We start from the raw sequence: 17,617 nt of genomic DNA on the forward strand, positions 1-17,617 counted from the left end.
GGAAATAATTGGAAGCTTACATAATAATTATAAGGATAGAAATGAAGAATTTCCCATATATCCTTTCCATAGATTTAGCTATTGGTAACATTTTATCCAGTTTGCTCTGCTGTTTGTTCTTATTTACATGCAGATATAACACAATATAATAGCTTTCCCTATATTATATAAGTTGCAAATATACCATAGCCCTTTTCCTCTCAATATTTTATTTTATTTTATTTTATTTTGTTTTTTTTTTTAGAGAGAGTGAGAGAGGGGGGGGGAGAGAGAGAGAGAGAGAGAGAGAGAGAGAGAGAGAATTTTTAATATTTATTTACTTATTTTCTCGTTCTCGGCGGACACAACATCTTTGTTGGTATGTGGTGCTGAGGATCGAACCCGGGCCGCACGCATGCCAGGCAAGCGCGCTACCACTTGAGCCACATCCCCAGCCCCATCCTCTCAGTATTTTAATCTGTGTTTTCTAGAATTAAAGGTATTTTATATAACATCAGTTCCGTTACCAATTGTGGTAATTTTAACAATAATGTAATGCTTGTGTCTAATTTATGGCTTGTATTCTAATTTTATCAGTCGATCCAAAAATATCCTTCAAATTTTTTTTTCTGTATCAAACATCCAGTCTAGAATCACATATGTATTTAGTTGTCATGTCTCTATATTCTTTAATCTGGAATCGTTTCTCAGCTTTAATTTTTTAATTTTTTAAAAAAATTTTGTGATGTTGACATTTTCATGGAGAAACGTTTTTTAAAAAACTCATTAAAATGCTAGGTGAAATTCATTTTTGTTATCTTTTGGTTAGTAGGAAAATTGTTTGCAGGGCCTTAAATGCCAAACATAGATTTTTGACTTTCTACAAAATTAAAAGTTTGTATCCAGCCAAACCAAATCAATGAAACGCAAATCTCAACAAAATCCATAAGCATTTGCAATGAATAGAACAGACCAAAGGTTAGTACCAAACGTTCTTTTTAAGGCAATAATAAAAAGAGCAGCATACTAAAAAGACCAAACCCAGGATCTGGACAGTGCTCAGGAGAACAAATAATAATAGCCTATAATATAAAAAAACTCCTAGGCCATTCCAGGGAATGCAGATCAAAGCTTTGGGGCCTTCATTAATTTTCAAAAGATTGATTAAATTATTGGTAGGGATTCTCCACTGTAGGCAAGAGTGTAGGGGAAGGATTATTCTCTAATCTTGCTGAGACAGCGTACATCAATGCAAACTTTATGAAGGAGTATTAAATTAGGAAGCATACGTCAAAGCTTAAAATAGCAGTGACCTCCGAGTCATGACTTCAGTCTCAGGTTAATTGTGAGGGAATTGTTCATTGTAGTTGAGAGATTTTTATTATAGTTCCCCCCCACACCTCTCCCTGGTACTAGGGATCCAACTCGGGGCTTTGTTTGTGCTAGGCAAGCTCTACCACTGAGCTATATCCCCAGCTCTTTTTATTTTATTTTATTTTACTCATTCACTTCTAAAAGGAGGGAAGACTTGTTTTGGCTCTTGGTTTCAGAGATTTCAGGGCATGGTCATTTGGTTCCATTGTTTCCAGGACCAGTGGTGAGGTTCACCATGGCAGAACAAAAGTGCTCACCTCATGGAGGCCAGAAAGCAAAGAGAATTCTTTTTATTTTATTTTGGAACTGGGTCTTGCTAAATTGCCCAGGGTGACCTTGAATTTGTGATCCTCCTGCCTTGGCCTACTGAGATGCTGGGATTATATCGAGACTGGGATTATAGCCAGAGGCTGTGCCACCATGCCCAGGAGGGCATGTCTTTTTAAGAAAGCATGCATTTTAGTGCTAGGTTACAGCTCAGTGGTAGAGCAGTTGCCTAGCATACATGAGGTCCTATATTTGATTCCTAGCACCATAAAACAAAACAACAAAACATGCTTTTTAGATAGTGGAAGAGTACCTACTTGTATCAAAAATGCTTAAGATTAAAGAAATGTTTCTTTTAATAAGGACCGACCCTTTTTTGGTTTAATGTGAGTTGATTTTCAGTATAGTAAATCGTTCAGTTTTACAGTTAGAAGGAGGTACATCTGGGTGTTGGCCCAGGACGGGGTTGAGTACAGTAATAAGTTCAACAAGTCTGATGTTGGTCAACAGCCCCAAAGGGTGAGGAGTAGTCTTTGAATTTGGTAGAGATGGGATTGTTTGAGGGAAAAAATGCTCTTTAGAGACTACCCTGGCACCAGGAAGAACAGGGTGAGGGCTATTTTCTCAGTGGAAGTTTGAGATCCCAGTGGCTACAAAGGCAGTAAGGGGAAATGCTGAATGACTTTGAGAGAAGGTGAGGAAGCTCAGCTGAATCTGGTGGCTGACTGTGTGTGGAGGATAAAGGACACTGGAGGAGTCAATCACCGGCTCCTCAGTAGAAGTGTAACTGGCTGGAAGGAGCTGTCATTTTGAGAGTGTTGTGAGGAGATGGGTCTCAGAATCTGGTTTGCTATGATAATGATGATGGTGATGGTAGTATGTGTATGTATTGTTGTAATGATGAGGCTCTAGGTGGCTTTTTGGGGAAGACTGGTGTTTGAGAAGAGTTTTGCTGGTGATGTGGATTTGGTGAGAACCAAAGCTGAGGATCAGATGCTTAGAAACTGAGTTGGGTGAGGACTGAAAAGGAGCCTTGGTGAAAAGGGGTCCATCAGTGGCCTCCTTGGAGAGGGGAGCATTAGAGAGTCTGAGAACTCTATGCAGCTGGACAACGGAGTCTACTAGAGCACAGTTACAATTGTCCTTGTGTGACTTTTTAGTTACACTCCAGCCCTTTTTATTTTTTATTTTGAGGCAGGGTCTTGCTGAATTGCTGAGACTGTCCTTGAATTTGCAGTCCTCCCTCAGCCTCCCAAGTTGCTGGGATTGCAGGTGCTCACCACTGTGCCTAGCTTACTTGTGTGACCTTCTTTTTAAGAGAAGCTACTCTTTCTTTGTAACGTGTCCAGGCTTTCTTTTGCCACTTTCCAAGCCATTTGTCCACAGCTTCTATCTTCATCTCTTAGTCCCCTACCCTATTATTGTAGGATGCGTAACCCATCTCACTCATTATCCTTCTCCTGCCTCAGCATTCCCCTTTCCACCCCACATCTACCTTTCCTTTGTCACAGGAAGAAAGATACTCTTTTGCTATAAAAGTTATTCATTTCTCCAGGAAAGCTTCTCCCTTCCTTCCTTCTAGCAAACTCCCACAGGTTCATTTATATCTGCCCCCCTCTCCACCTCCCTGTTCCTTTCTACTTTGGGCTACAGACTGAGGTTTGAGGAAATATCATAGATTTCATTACGGGCAGAGTCAGAGGGAATTTAGGACTCATTTTCTGAAGGATTAGTCAGCTTTCTGTTGCTTTGACAAAATACCTGAGCTAAATCAACTTAAATGAGGAAAGGTTTATTTTGGCTTATGGCTTCAGTCCATGGTCACTTGCCGTATTGTTTCTGGGCCTATGGTGAGGCAGGACATCAGAGCAGGGAGTGTGTGGCGGAATGAAGCTGCTTACCCCAATGGCATCTGGGAAGCAGAGAGAGGAAGTGCCTGTGTACCCTTCAAGGGCATGTCACGAGTGACCTACTTCCTCCATGTAGGCCCCCCCCCTCCCTCTCAATAGCTAGGAGCTGGAGAACCAAGCCTTTAACACAGGATCCTTTTGGGGACATTCCAGTTTCACGCTGACATTAAGCATTTAAATTTTTACCCAGGCTAGTTTTCAAAATAAGCAAGAAGATAAGCAGTAGTTTTATACTAAGCAGTAGTTTTCAACCGGTGGAATCCCAAGGGAAGGGAATCCCAAGGGAAGGGAACGGCCCTTCTGTTTGAACCAAAGCAGCTCGTTCCAGTTCAGAGTCAGAATCCATTTGGGCCAAGTGTTTGGTAGTCTTAAGAAAAGTGAGTCATTGCTCAAACTAGTCAAATCTTTCTTCTTGGTGTCCATTTCCTCAAAACTAAAGTAAGGAAAAGGCCTCTAAGCAAAATTTTCTTTCTTAGGAGGATGACAGAATTTTGTATCCCTGTTGATTTTTTTAAAAAAAATTTTTATACCGGGAATTGAATTCAGGGACACTCGATTACCGAGCCATATCCCGAGCCCTATTTTGTATTTTATGTAGAGACAGGGTCTCACTGAGATGCTTAGTGCCTCACTGTTGCTGAGACTGACTTTGAACTTGTGATCCTCCCGCCTCAGTCTCCCAAGCTGCTGGAATTATAGTCGTGCACCACAGCGCTGGTTGTTGATTTTCTTATATTATTACGAGAATGAAATGTATAAGCACTTCAATAACTGGTGTGTTGATTTCTACTTAGAATAGAATATTAAAAGCTGGAGTATAATAGCTCAGTGGCAGAGTACTTGCCTTTCATGTACCAGGCCCTAGATTTGATTCCTAGAACTGTGAAAGAAAAAAAAAAAAAGTGCATTAAAATCGAGATGGCCCATCACACTTTGGAATAAATGATCATATTTTTAGCTAAGGAAAAAGAAAGGTAATTCATCGGCTTTAAAATCAATCATGGCATCCATTTCCATGAGTTCTCCATTGTATGTTAACACCTCATTTAAGAGTGTTTTATATTATATGGTGAAGACTCTGAAGGGATTAATGCAATTCCTTTCATAGTTTACCACTAAAAAGAGATTAAAACTTTACAGGGCAAAAATAATCTAAAATTATTCCTGCAAATAACTGACACAAAATTTTTGACCTAGTTGTTTTCAGAATGAGGCCTGTCCCCCAAAGGCTTCAGACTGACCTTCAGGAAAATTTTGCATAGTCTCCAGAAACAAAATGACCTGGCAAACATTCTACCAAAGGAGAATTCTAATTTTGGGGTATGTTTTAGAAAGTGATGAAGCTAAGTATTGTATAGTCAAAAGTAAAGTAATAAATTTGTACATTGACTTTTTCTAATTTAATTTTATGCATTTTAATTTTGTTCTGTTTTTCATTTTTTGAACATTCATTTTGTTTTTACATACATGTACTTTTTTGGTGTATATTATTTATGTTCTTAGAAACAATTCAATCAATTTATACATGATATGGTGTTGTCAGTTTTTCAGTTTAGATGGATCCATTAGATTATTTAGGGAGGCATATTATAAGAGTCTTTCTCTTTTGAAAATAAGAGTCTTATTTTGTCTTATATATATAAATAAATATATATATATATATGTTTATATATATAAATGTCTTATTATATATATGTAGCAGCCTCCTGAGCCACTGGGATTACATGCATGCGCCACCGCGCCTGGCTGGAGTACATATCTTTTATGAATTCCTTTGTTTCTTCAATAAAAAATTGTTACAAAATGGAGGGATTATAAAAACATTGTGAGGAGTGGGAGTGTGGCTCAATGGCAGAGTGCCTGCCTAGTATGAGACAGGCTGTGGGTTCAATCACCAGCACACAGATACACAAATTGTGTATATTTATGCTGTACAATATGATGTTTTGACGTATGTATGTTAATCAGCTTACTCTAAGGGAAAAGTTTATTTTGGCTCGTGGACTCAGAGATTGATATCCATGATCTCTTGGCCCTGTTGCTTTGGGCTTGTGGCAGCATAGTACATCGTGGTGGTTGTACACGATAGAGTAGGCCTGTTCACCTCGTGGCAGCTGGGAGTCAAAAGAAAAGAGACGGGGAAGAGACCAGGGTCCCAGTGTACCCTTCAAGGGCATGCCCCAGTGACCTAACTTCCTTTCACTAGACCCTACCTCCTAAAGGTTCTATCACCTCCCAAAACCACCACAGGCTGGTTGACCAAGTCTTTAACACATGAGCCTTTGGGGGACACTTACCAAGCCTATTGTGAATAGATTAAATCAAGCTCATACATCCGTCACCTCACATGCTTATCATTTTGTTGTACTGAGAATATTTAAAATCAGTTCTTGGTAGTTTCCAAATATATATTATTATTAAGTGTACTTACCCCATACTTTATGATAAATCTTCAGAACATATTTTTTCCTGTGTAACTTTGTACCCTCTAACCAATATCACCACCCATCCTTCTTTTTTTTATTAGTTCTTTTTAAAAAATATTTGTTTTGTAGTTATAGATGAATGCAAATATTTTTATTTTATTTTTATGTGGTGCTGAGGATTGAACCCCGTGCCTCATGCATGCTAGGTGAGTGCTCTACCTCTGAGCCCCAACCCCAGCCCCTCCACCCATCCTTCTAACCTGCATCGTAAGTCCTTGGTAACTATCATTCTGTTCTCTGCTTTTTTAGAGAATTTGCTACTTTTATGCTATTTTATTTATTTTATTTTTTGGTCCTGGGTATTAAACTCAGGGGTGCTTTATTTACCACTAAATCTGAAGTCAGCAAAGTAGTTGAGGCTGGCCTTGAACTTGAGATCCTCTTGCCTCAGCTTTCTGAGTTGCTGGAATTATAGGTATGTACCACATGCCAAGCTGGGTTTCTTTTCTTTTCTTTCTTTCTTTTTTTTTTTTTTTTGGTGTTGAGATTTGAACCTAGGGCTTCATTCATGTTAGGCAAGTGCTCTGTCATTGAGCTGCATCTCCAGCCTGTTTAATTTAATTTGAGGTCTGTTCTCTCTAAATGCTCAGGCTGGCCTGAACTTTCCATCCTCTTGCCTCAGCCTCATGAGTAGCTAGAATTCCAGGCCTGTGCAAGCTTTGTCCATTCCATTTCTCACTTTTGAGAAATCTTTATGATGGTTACCATAATGGCTGCGATAATTTATATTCCCGCCAACAGTGGACAAGGTTTCCCATTTCTCCAAGTCCTGGACAACACTTAATCGTTCCTTTTATTTATAATAGGCCACCCAAACAGCTGTGAGGTGATGTCTAATTTTAGTTTTGATGATTGGTGATGTTGAACTTTTTTAAAATTTATGTATCTGTTGGCCTTTTTCATGTCTTTTGAAAAATGTTTATTCAGGTTGATTACCCATTTTTAATTGGATTATTATTTATTGATTTCCTTCTATATTCCTTAAATTCTTTGTCACATTTATAGTTTGCAAATATTTTCTCCTATTCTGTAGATTGTTTTTTCATTGTGTTGATTTTTCCCCTTTTTGTGCCCAGAGCTTCTCAGGTTGATGCAATCCCATTTGTCTCTGTTGTGTTGCTTGTGCTTTTGGGTTCAATCCAAAAAAACTTTGCCAAGACCAATGTTGAGAAGCTTTCCCCTTGCTGGGTGTGGTGGCATACGCCAGTAATCACAGTGACTGGGGAAGCTGAGGCAGGAAGATTGCAAGTTCAAGGCCAGCCTCAGCAACTTAGTGAGACCCTGTTTCAAAATAAAAATAAAAAGGAATGGGAATTTGGTTCAGTGTTAAAGCACTCCTGAGTTTAATCCCCAGTAGAAAACCAAACCAAACCAAAACAACAACAACAAAAGGAAGCTTTCCCTTATGTTTCCTTCTAGTAATATTTTTACAGTCTCGGGTCATTTGTTTTAATTTATTTGAGCTGATTTTTTTTTGTACATACTGTGAGATAAATGTCTAATTTCATTCTTCTGCATTTGGAAATTTAGTTGTTCCAACACCATTTATTGAAGAAACTGTCTTTTCCCCATTGTGTGTTCTTGGCATCTTTGTTGAAAATCAGTCAAGTGTAAATGCATGGATTTATTTCCAGGTTCTCACTTTCCTTCTTTTTATTTCCTTCCCCACCCCACCCCCCTTTTTCTTTTGTGGTGGTAGGGATCTCACATACTCTAAGCTAATGCTTTTACCACTGAACTCCAGTCCCAGTCCCCATTTCTAGGTTCTCTATTGGTCTGTATGTTTGTTTTTATGTCAGTATCATGCCATTTTGATTACTATAACTTGGAAGTGGATTGCTTTGTGATTTCTTTTTTTAGGGTGCTGGAGACGAAACCTCAGGGACTTGAGTATGGTAGACGAGCTCTGTGCCACTGAGCTAAAGTTCAGCCCCTGATGTAGATTTTTAAATCGGGAAGTATGTGATGCCTTCAATTTTTTTTCTCTCTCTCTTTTTTTTTTTTGGTCAAGGTTGTTATTACTATTTACATCTTTTATTTCTGTATCAATTTTAGAATTGCTCTTTCTATTTGTGTGAAGAATGTCTTTGAAATTTTGATTACCTTGAATCTGTAATTCACTTATTTTTTTTTGGTGATATCAGAGATTGAACCCAGAGCCTTGTGCATGCAAGGCAAGCACTCTACCAACTGAGCTATGTCCCCAGCCCCCATTTTAATGATATCAATTCTTCCAATATTTGAACACAAGCTATCCTTTTTTAAAATTTTATTTCTTTTAGTTGTACACAATACCTTTGTTTTTATTTATTTATTTTATGTGGTGCTGAGGATCAAACCCAGGGCCTCGCATGCTCTAGGGCTCTACTGCCGAGCCACACCTCCAGCCCACAAGATATTCTTTTATTGATTGATTTCTTCTTCACTTTCATAAATGTTTTATAGTTTTCCATATACATATCTTTTACCTCCTCATTTAAGTTTTCCCTTGTTATTTCTTTTTATTCATTGGTTGTTGAAGGACATGTTGTTTAATTTTTACATATCCAAACTTTCTCCTGTTATTGATTTTCTAGTTTTATATCATTGTGGTGGGAAAAGACCCTTGGAATGATTTCATCCTTTCTGAATTTGTTAAGGTTTGCTTTATATCCTAATATGTGATCTCTCCCAGAGAAAATTCCACATGTGCTTGAGAAGAATCTGTATTCTGTTGCTGTTTGATGCGATACTGTGTCTATGTCTGTTGGTTCCATTTGGTCTGAAATGTAGTTCAAATCCAGCGTTTTCTTATTGATTTTCTGTCTAGATGATCTATCCATCATTGAAAGTGTGGTATTGAAACTCTTATTTTTTTTTTTTTTTTTGAGAGAGGAGAGAGAGAGAGAGAGAGAGAGAGAGAGAGAGAGAGAGAGAGAGAGAGATTTTATTTATTTTTTAGTTCTTGGCGGACACAACATCTTTGTTGGTATGTGGTGCTGAGGATCGAACCCCGGTCGCACGCATGCCAGGCGAGCGCGCTACCTCTTGAGCCACATCCCCAGCCCTTGAAACTCTTATTGTTGTGCTATGATCTGCAATCTTTCTACCCTTTCAGATCTGTTGCTTGTTTTATGTATCTATGTGCTTCAGTGTTGAGCACATATATTTATAATTGTTATATCCTGATAAATTGACCCTTATCATTATATAATGCCTTTTTGTTCTCTTTTTATAGTTTTTGTCATAAAGTCTACTTTGTCTGGAATGGGGTACAGCTACGCCTGCTTTTTAAGCACATTTGGAAGCTCCCCATTCTTTGGCATTTAACCGTCTTACTTCCTTTAGAATTCTTCTTTTTACGTAGTGCTGGGGCATTGGGGCGTTGGGCATGCCAGCCAAGTACTCCATCACTGAGCTATAGCTGAGGTCTCTGTTGCCCCTGTTCAAAAGATTTGGAGACTGGATTTCTCATTAAGTTGTCCAGGCTGGACTTAGATATGATCCTCCTGCCCCAGCAGCCCAAGGAGCTGGGATTTAGGTGGATTTCACTGCACCCAGCTCTGAAAATGCTTTTGTTTAGGTATCTGAGGTTAAGCTCCCCAGAAGCCAACTCTGAGACAAAGATTTAGTATAGGTAGTTTATTTGAGCTGAAAGTAGAGGAGTTGGAAAGTAAGACAGAGGAAACCTGTACAATAAATGTGGTTAATTACTAAGCCAGATTTCACTGTGGGCAATGACAATTAGTTATATGAGGGGGATATACTAACTTCTTCAGGTTTGGTACAATGCTTACCTTGCAGGCAAAGGCCCTTGGTTTGATTCCCCAGCACCACCGCGCCCCCACCCCTGCCCCCCAAATCACGACAAAACAAATATTCTTTTGTTTCATCTCCCTTTAAAACAGGTAAGGATCTGGCATGATGGTGCACACCTGAAATCCCAGTAACTTGGGAGGCTAAGACGGGAGGATCACTTGTGAGGGGTACATAGGTGGCAGAGTAAGTTACAGTGAGAGGAAAAGCCTTTAGGTAGAGAAATGGAGCCACTGGTAGTTGAAAGCCAGGAGCTGTGGTACACAGAGAATGCAGGTGGTACTACCAGTATCCTGAACCCCAGGATTCCAATTGAGCATGGTTTGATGACAGGAGCACTGTGTTCTCCAGGGTAGATTGACCTGTGCCCACCACCTAGAAGAGATTCCTTAATAATCTTTAGTTCTAGCCAGGCATCGTGGTGTATGCCTGTAATCCCAGTGACTCGTCAGGCTGAGGAGACCCTGTCTCAAAATAAAAAGGGCTGGGGATGTGACTCAGTGGTTAAGCTCCCCAGGTTTAATTCCTGGTACTGAAACCAAAGCAAACCAAACCCAACCAAGACAAAACAAATAATCTGGGCTGGGGATATAGCTCAGTTGGTAGAGTGCTTACCTTGCATGCAAAGGCCCTGGGTTTGATTTCCCCCACTCCCCCCCCCCAATCACAAAAACACAAATAATCTTTTGTTCCATCTCCCTTTAAAACAGGTGAGGAGCTGGCATGGTGGCACACACCTGTAATCCCAGTGACTTGGGAGGCTAAGACAGGGGATCACAAATTCCAGGCCAGCCTATCAGTAACTTAGAGAGGCCCTAAGCAAATTAGTGAAACCCTGTCTCAAAATTAAAAATAAAAAGGGCTGGGGATGTGGCTCAGTGGCCAAATACCTCTGGGTTCAATCCCCAGTATCAAAAAAAAAAAAAAAGAAATATGAAATATATACTTGTAGGTGCTTTAGAATTTGAGTCAATCATTCTTGACTTTTGAACCCTTGGTTCTGCCTTGTTGGATGAGTGAAGTTTAATGAAACAGTATTTAATCTCTCTAAGTCTTGGTTTCCTTATCTGTAAAATGGGATTACAAATTAATACTTTTATGGGATTGTTTGAGGATTAAATGAGATAATTTTGAGAGATGGACAAAATTTGGGTAGAGAAGATAACAAGATGGCGGGAGAGGGTAAGGTCAATGGTAGTTCACTAAAATTGAAGTAAGACAACTGAACAAAGGTAGGAAAGTATGTTTGGGGGCTAAATCGTGGAGGACATTAACTGAATCCCGAGCTAAAAACAGTCTTGGGACTGCTGCAGAAACAATGAAATTTTGGTGTGTCTCAGGCTGAGGGAATGGACCTCAGTCTTTACACTGTAATGATATTACACTGTAATGATATTTGTGGCCAACTGAGCATTCCATAGGACTTAGAACTAAATCTTGAGGGAATGTGGTTTTCCGTACCTCTGAACCACAGATCTACAAATCCTGGATCAATGTCTAGGACTGTAGAGAAATAGAGAACTCTCTTGGAATGGTGGAGAATTTTTTTTTTTTTTTTGAGAGAGAGAGAGAGAGAGAGAGAGAGAGAGAGAAAATGAATTTTATTTTATTTTTTATTTTTATTTTTTTAATATTTATTTTTTTTTAGTTCTCGGCGGACACAACATCTTTGTTGGTATGTGGTGCTGAGGATCGAACCCGGGCCGCACGCATGCCAGACGGGCGCGCTACCGCTTGAGCCACATCCCCAGCCCGAGAGAGAATGAATTTTAATATTTATTTTTTAACTTTCGGCGGACACAACAACTTTGTTTGTATGTGGTGCTGAGCCACATCCCCAGCCCACGGTGGAGAATTTGTTAATGTGGAAACTTAAGAACTTGACCCTCTCATTAGCAGACTTGTTGCTACAAATTTCTGTGTTTTTTTTTAAGTTTCAGTTCTTCAAATACACATTATTTGAATACATTAGCTCCTTGCCCACTTTTAGTGTTGGATAGGAAGGCTAATTACAAGTAGGTTTTTTATGAGAAAACATCCATCCTAAAGGGTTCAGAAATTCCCTTTTGAGGATTCATTAGGCAACCTAAGGAATTGAAGGGAAGTTTTGTGAGAGAGAACCTTCTGTTTTCTAGTGGGGAGTGCTTGTGGTTTTCCGACTCAATTCTTACACATACGTGTTGTTCCTTTGGTCTCATCTTAAGCTGCTCATGTTTCCCACCTGGAGAATGTGTCAGAGGAAGAAATGAACAGACTCCTGGGAATAGTGTTGGATGTGGAATATCTCTTTACCTGTGTCCACAAGGAGGAAGATGCAGATACCAAACAAGTTTATTTCTATCTATTCAAGGTGAGATTTCAATATTTTAAACGGCTTTTCTTTTCCCTTCTTTTCCACACATGCTCAGTCTCCACATGCCAGGCTGGGGGTGTGGAGACTCTCAGCTTATGGTATATTTTTCCCTCAGGGCTTGCGCAGCATGCCATGGATTCTCTCAAATGACCTGCCATGCCTTGGATGCATCACTCTCCTTGAGCTTCTTCATGCTTCTAGGCAAAATTACACATCTTGATTTGCATAGGCTTATAGATTTCTTTCTGTCTACCCAACACATATTTATTGCACACCTGCTCTGTGCCTGGCACCAGTGTAGCATGAGGGATAGATCCGTGGTCGAGACTGTGTCCTTATGGAGGTTATTCAGCAGGGGAGGCAGACTGTTGATGAGTCAATAATATATTTTCAGGTGGTGCTAAGTGCTGTGAAGAGAAACAAAGTATAGGGTAAGTGAAATCAGAATGGAAAGAATGGTGGTGGGCAGGGGGCCTGCCAGTGAGGAAGGCAGTTAGGAAATCCTCTCTGAGGAGATGGCATCTGAGTAGAAATGGAGCAGGAGTGAGGAGCCACCGGTGCCAGGGCGAGAGCCCCCGGGCAGAAAGGAGAGTAGACATCTCGTCTGCCCCCTGGGTGAGAGTGTTGTGGTGTAGGAACAGCACGGAGGCCACCCTGGGGAGAGAAGGAAATGGGAGGGGCAGCCCCAAGTCTGTTTCTTAGGCTTCAAGGGAAGGAATCAAGACTTTCCAAATGGGCCTTGGCACCTTCCCACTGTGACATGTGTCTTGATGACGCTAGTCACCCATCACAGCCCCCACTCCCCATAGTTGCCTCTCCCTGGTCCTTCCTCAGCTCCACTTGGGTTACAGCCGTTCCCATCCCACAGATGGAGTTCTCCTCAGGCTGCTTCTCAGAGTCAGGACTTATAGGTGTGGGAGGGAAACTGGTGGCAAGATAGGTAGAAAAACTTCAGGGTGCTAAAAATAGATTTATAAAGGAGGTCTCCAGAAGGATAATTAAAACAACACACCTGCTGTAGAGGGTATTGTAGTCTAGATTATCTTATGTTACACTTAGAAGAATGTTAAAAAAATAGCATCCAGTATTTACCGCCTGGAAAAGTTTGCCTCTTTAATAAAAGGCTTTGCGATCTATCTATCTATCTATCTATCTATCTATCTATCTATCTATCTATCTATCTATCGTGCTGGGGCTCCAACCCAGCACCTCTCATTTATCAGGCAAGCTCTCTGAGCTACATTGGCAGCACTCTATATTTATATAAGGACAATTAAATTTTCTAATAAGTTTCTTCTTTTGCCTTGGCTGCTAGGAATCCCAGTACAATTTCTTTACCCAATTCTTACAGCTTTTTTTTCTTTGAACTTATTTGCTCCATAATTTTCCTGTCTCTTGTTAACTTTTATTTTTTATTGTACTAATGGAATTTTTTTTTGGGGGGGGTGGTAAGACAGCAGAAGGTGTTGAAGGGAAAATTATATTGCGAGTTGGGATTTAACTCAAGAGTTGAGAGAATGAACTGAATTCCCACAGCTTTAGCAGGTACTAGGCCACTCCAGGTGACAGTTTGTTGACATGGTCATGAGGCCTGTGTCATCTAGATTGAACCTTGGCAGCAGCTTACTGTTTATTTAGAGCTTCTTTGGAAAAAGATCTTAGTTGAAGGAAAGCAAGGTCTGCATGACGGCAGCTATGATTTGTCTTGGAACTGAGCTCCCTGGCAGCTCCCCGCTGCCCTGCTGGAAGAGAAGGTGGTGTCAGGGTTCCATTTTGTCAGCCTTCTGCGTTTATAACCAACACAACGCGCCAGAAACATTGCTCGGCTTTGAAGTTATTTTTTTTTCCCCTTCCGTCTTTCAATAATAGTGCACATATAATTGCCTGTAGAAATTCAATCCAAAATAATCCCCATCTCTATGTTTTTTAATAACTTTATTTATTTATTTATTTTTATGTGGTGCTGAGGATTGAACCCAGGGCCTTGCATGTGCGAGGCGTGCGCTCTACTGCTGAGCCATAACTCACCCCCTCTGTCTCTATTTACAGGGGGGGTATGGCTCAGTGCCCCAGTGTCCCTGAGTTCAATCCCTGGTACCCTACACCCCCTCCCCCCCAAAATCAGCACCCACTCTAATGCAGTCATTGTTTGGACAGAGGAGTTAGAAATGATCCATCCCTTAACTTTTGAAAGGCAGTTTCTGTGTCTCATGTGTCAATAATTCAGTTAAAATGTCTTGTATGTTCTAGCAGCATTTAAAAACTTCAATTTTAGATGCTGAAAATAAACTCAATGGATAGCTGTGTCCTACAACTGAAGCATGCCTCAATGCCTGTAGATGTTGTTCTGGGGACCTGGGTATAAAAAAAAACCTTGCTCCTTCAGTGTAATGACAGAATAACCTTGATGTTATTCTGCTTTGGTTTCCTCATCTGTAAATACAGATAACAGGATCACCTACCTCAAAAGGTATTATGAAATCATGGGCGGTGGTGGCATGTGCCTGTAATGTCAGTTACTCTGGAGGTTGAGGCAGGAGGATTGCTTTATTCCAGGAGGTTCAAGGCCAGCCAGTCTGGGTGATAGAGAATCTCACAAACAAAACCAAAACCAAAACCACCTCTGGAGTTTCTGGCAAAAGACAGAATGCAAATGCTTGCTGCATTAATAATATTTATTTATTTAGTGCTGGGGATCAAACCCAGGAACTTGTATTAGCTAGAGGAATACTGTGCCACTGAACTTGGCACCAATAGAAACTGGCACCAATAGAAACTTTTATATGCTTGTGTCTCAGTCCCATCACTTTGTAAATGACAAAACTGAGGCTCAACACCAGTTTACCTCTAAATGGAAAACCCCAGTGGGCCAAGATTTGTCTTAGGAGAAAAAAAGGTAGGAAACTAGAATTCTTTGTACTTAAGTTTTATTATTAATCTTTATGTATCCTTAGAAGCACAGATAATACTTACCTGTATTGGAAATTTATTTTTGTAAAGATGGGCATAGTGCATTCAGAGGACCAACAAATACTCCGTACTCAACATATATGAGGTCTTTGTAAGATACAGCTCTGTTGTGACACATGGCCATCTTTAACTTTAGGGTTTTGTCAATTTCCAGTAACCACTGGGAGAATGGTTGCTGTGTTTTATTTCTATAGAAAAGGCAATAAATGGAGAAAAGAAGTAAAAATGTAACTTAAATCAATGCAGGACCATAGCATACCCAGCTTACATGTAAAGTTTACAGAAAATTAAAGCCAAGGTTGAAGGTAAAGAATTTAAATTAAAAAAAAAAAAGGATTTCAATTTCAATTTCAATTCAACTTTCTTCTTGGTAAATGCCTTTGTTTTTTTTTTTCTGTTTGCTCTTTGAGGGTTTTCGATTCCAGAGGCAGGAATTACGGGCAGTATTTTTGTTCTGTGGGCATTCAGATGCCAGAACCATTGGCCTACATGCTGCAGATGGAAGGGAAGTGAAAGGAGACCGCAACAGTGAAAGTTGCCAGTTGAGAGCCTTGCAGAATTTTTTTCCCGAAAAACTTACCCTAGACTGTGTATAGGACCTTCATCCAGCTGGCTCCTCTTAGACAGCTCCTCTTCCTGGCCTCACTTGTGCAGAATAGGTCCTAGCCTTTCATGCATTTAAGTAAGATGCTCCCGAGCTTCGGGACACATCCAGTGGCCTGAACTGGAATGTGCAAAGTCTTCTTGGTGTGTAGGAAGCCAGAACCAGAGAGAGGGAGAAGGTGGGAGGGATAGTGGTGTCTGGTGGTCCTGGGTAGTCTAGGCTGCTCAGACATGAAAGGTGTGTAGTTTCTCAAAGTCCTGGTTATGGATATGAAGGCAAATTTTTGTTACCTGGTATAGTTTACCTGTTTGATTTAAGAATTTGTTTACATATAGTTAAGAGAAATAGAATACAGTAACTTCCCTTAAAGGCTGTCTGTAAGATAGACAAATTAAAAAAAAAATTATTTCTTTGCAGCTCTTGAGAAAATCTATTTTACAAAGAGGAAAACCTGTGGTTGAAGGCTCTTTGGAGAAGAAGCCTCCATTTGAAAAACCTAGTATTGAGCAGGTAAAAAAATAAAAACAAGCTCGTTCTTTATTGGTTTTAAGTTGAAAAAATGCCCCCCCCACCCCGTGCTGGGGGGTAGAACCCAGGACCTTGAACATACATGCTAGGCATATACCACTGAGTCTCATCCTTAGCCTGATGACACCTTTCAATTTTCCTTCTACATCTCTATTCACATCTTCCTTCCATCTTCCATCCCTGGCTCCGAAATATTCACCAAGGTCTGTGAAAATTATTGGGATTACAAGTTTGAGGCCAGGCCCAGCAATTTAGTGAGACCCTGTCTTAAATTATAAAAATAAAAGGGCTAGGGGTGTGGCTCAGTGGTAAAACATCCTGGGTTAAATCCTGAGCCCCCTTAACCCCCAATGCTGTGGGGTTGAGGGGACTATGGACACACTAATGGTGCTTTTCCCTGTTGTTGATGTTGTAAACATAAGTCTTTGTCCTTTTGATTGGCACTGTTTGGAAAAGCCTATTTATTGAGGTGAGGGAATTCGCTTGTAATGTGAAAAACATTGACTTCTGGCTACAGTACAATTCCTGGGAAGAAACTGTTTTACTCAGAGAATCTGTTAAAATGTATAGACTTTGTCTGCAAGGTTGTTTTTCACGGACATCAATTTTTAGCCCTTCATTGTTTGGCTATATCAAAGTCAAGCTCTCTGGACTGAATTTCTTGATGAAAATCTGACTAGAGAAGATGGAATACCAGAGTCCTTACAAATGTACTTTTATCAGTGGGTTTTCAGGAGAACAAGTTATGTTTTGATTCCAAACTATTAAATAAGAATCTATTGTTCTTTTATGTGAAATTAGATGAGATGGGAGTGTTCTGCAGGAAGGTTAAAGGAATCCAGAGCTTTTTGAAAAAGCACATAATTTTGACTGTTTTTTGGTTTTAGCAAGTTTATCAGGAAAAAACAGAGTGAGACAGTAAAGACTTAAATATTATTAGTTTAGTTCAGTGGACAAGACTTAAATTCTAACGTTTAGTAATATGGAAGATATGCTGGCAATAGTTTTTTTGTTTTGCTACCGAATTATGTATTTTATTTTTAGCAATAGTTTTGATTAAAAATTTTGCAGAGCCTGGTGCTGTGGCGCACACCTGTAATCCCAGTAGTTTGGGAAGATGAGGCAGGATGATCACAAGTTCAAAGCCAGCCTCAGCAATTTAGTGAGGCCCTAAGCAATTCAGCAAGACCATGTCTGTAAATAAAATACAAAAAGGGCTGGGGATATGGCTCAGTGTTTGAGTGCCTCTGGGTTCAATCCCCAGTACAAAAAAAAAAAAAAAAAAAAAAAAAATTCCAGAGAAAAACAATGTTTATCTAAGAACCACATTTTATATGAGCTTATATGCTAA

The 17,617-nt window shown here is 39.9% G+C and overlaps 1 protein-coding gene across 1 annotated transcript in view; it reads left to right on the forward strand.

Moving 5' to 3' along the window:
* Positions 1-17,617, forward strand: part of Kat2b (lysine acetyltransferase 2B) — a 106,786-nt gene that overhangs the window by 42,271 nt on the left and 46,898 nt on the right. Inside the window, exons 3-4 of the mRNA XM_026395917.2 lie at positions 12,016-12,161; positions 16,156-16,248. Of these exons, the coding sequence (XP_026251702.2) occupies positions 12,016-12,161; positions 16,156-16,248 (239 nt within the window). The remainder of the gene's footprint in view (positions 1-12,015; positions 12,162-16,155; positions 16,249-17,617) is intronic.

This window comes from Urocitellus parryii, chromosome 3 (genome assembly GCF_045843805.1).
Source record: "Urocitellus parryii isolate mUroPar1 chromosome 3, mUroPar1.hap1, whole genome shotgun sequence".
Lineage (NCBI taxonomy): Eukaryota > Metazoa > Chordata > Mammalia > Rodentia > Sciuridae > Urocitellus > Urocitellus parryii.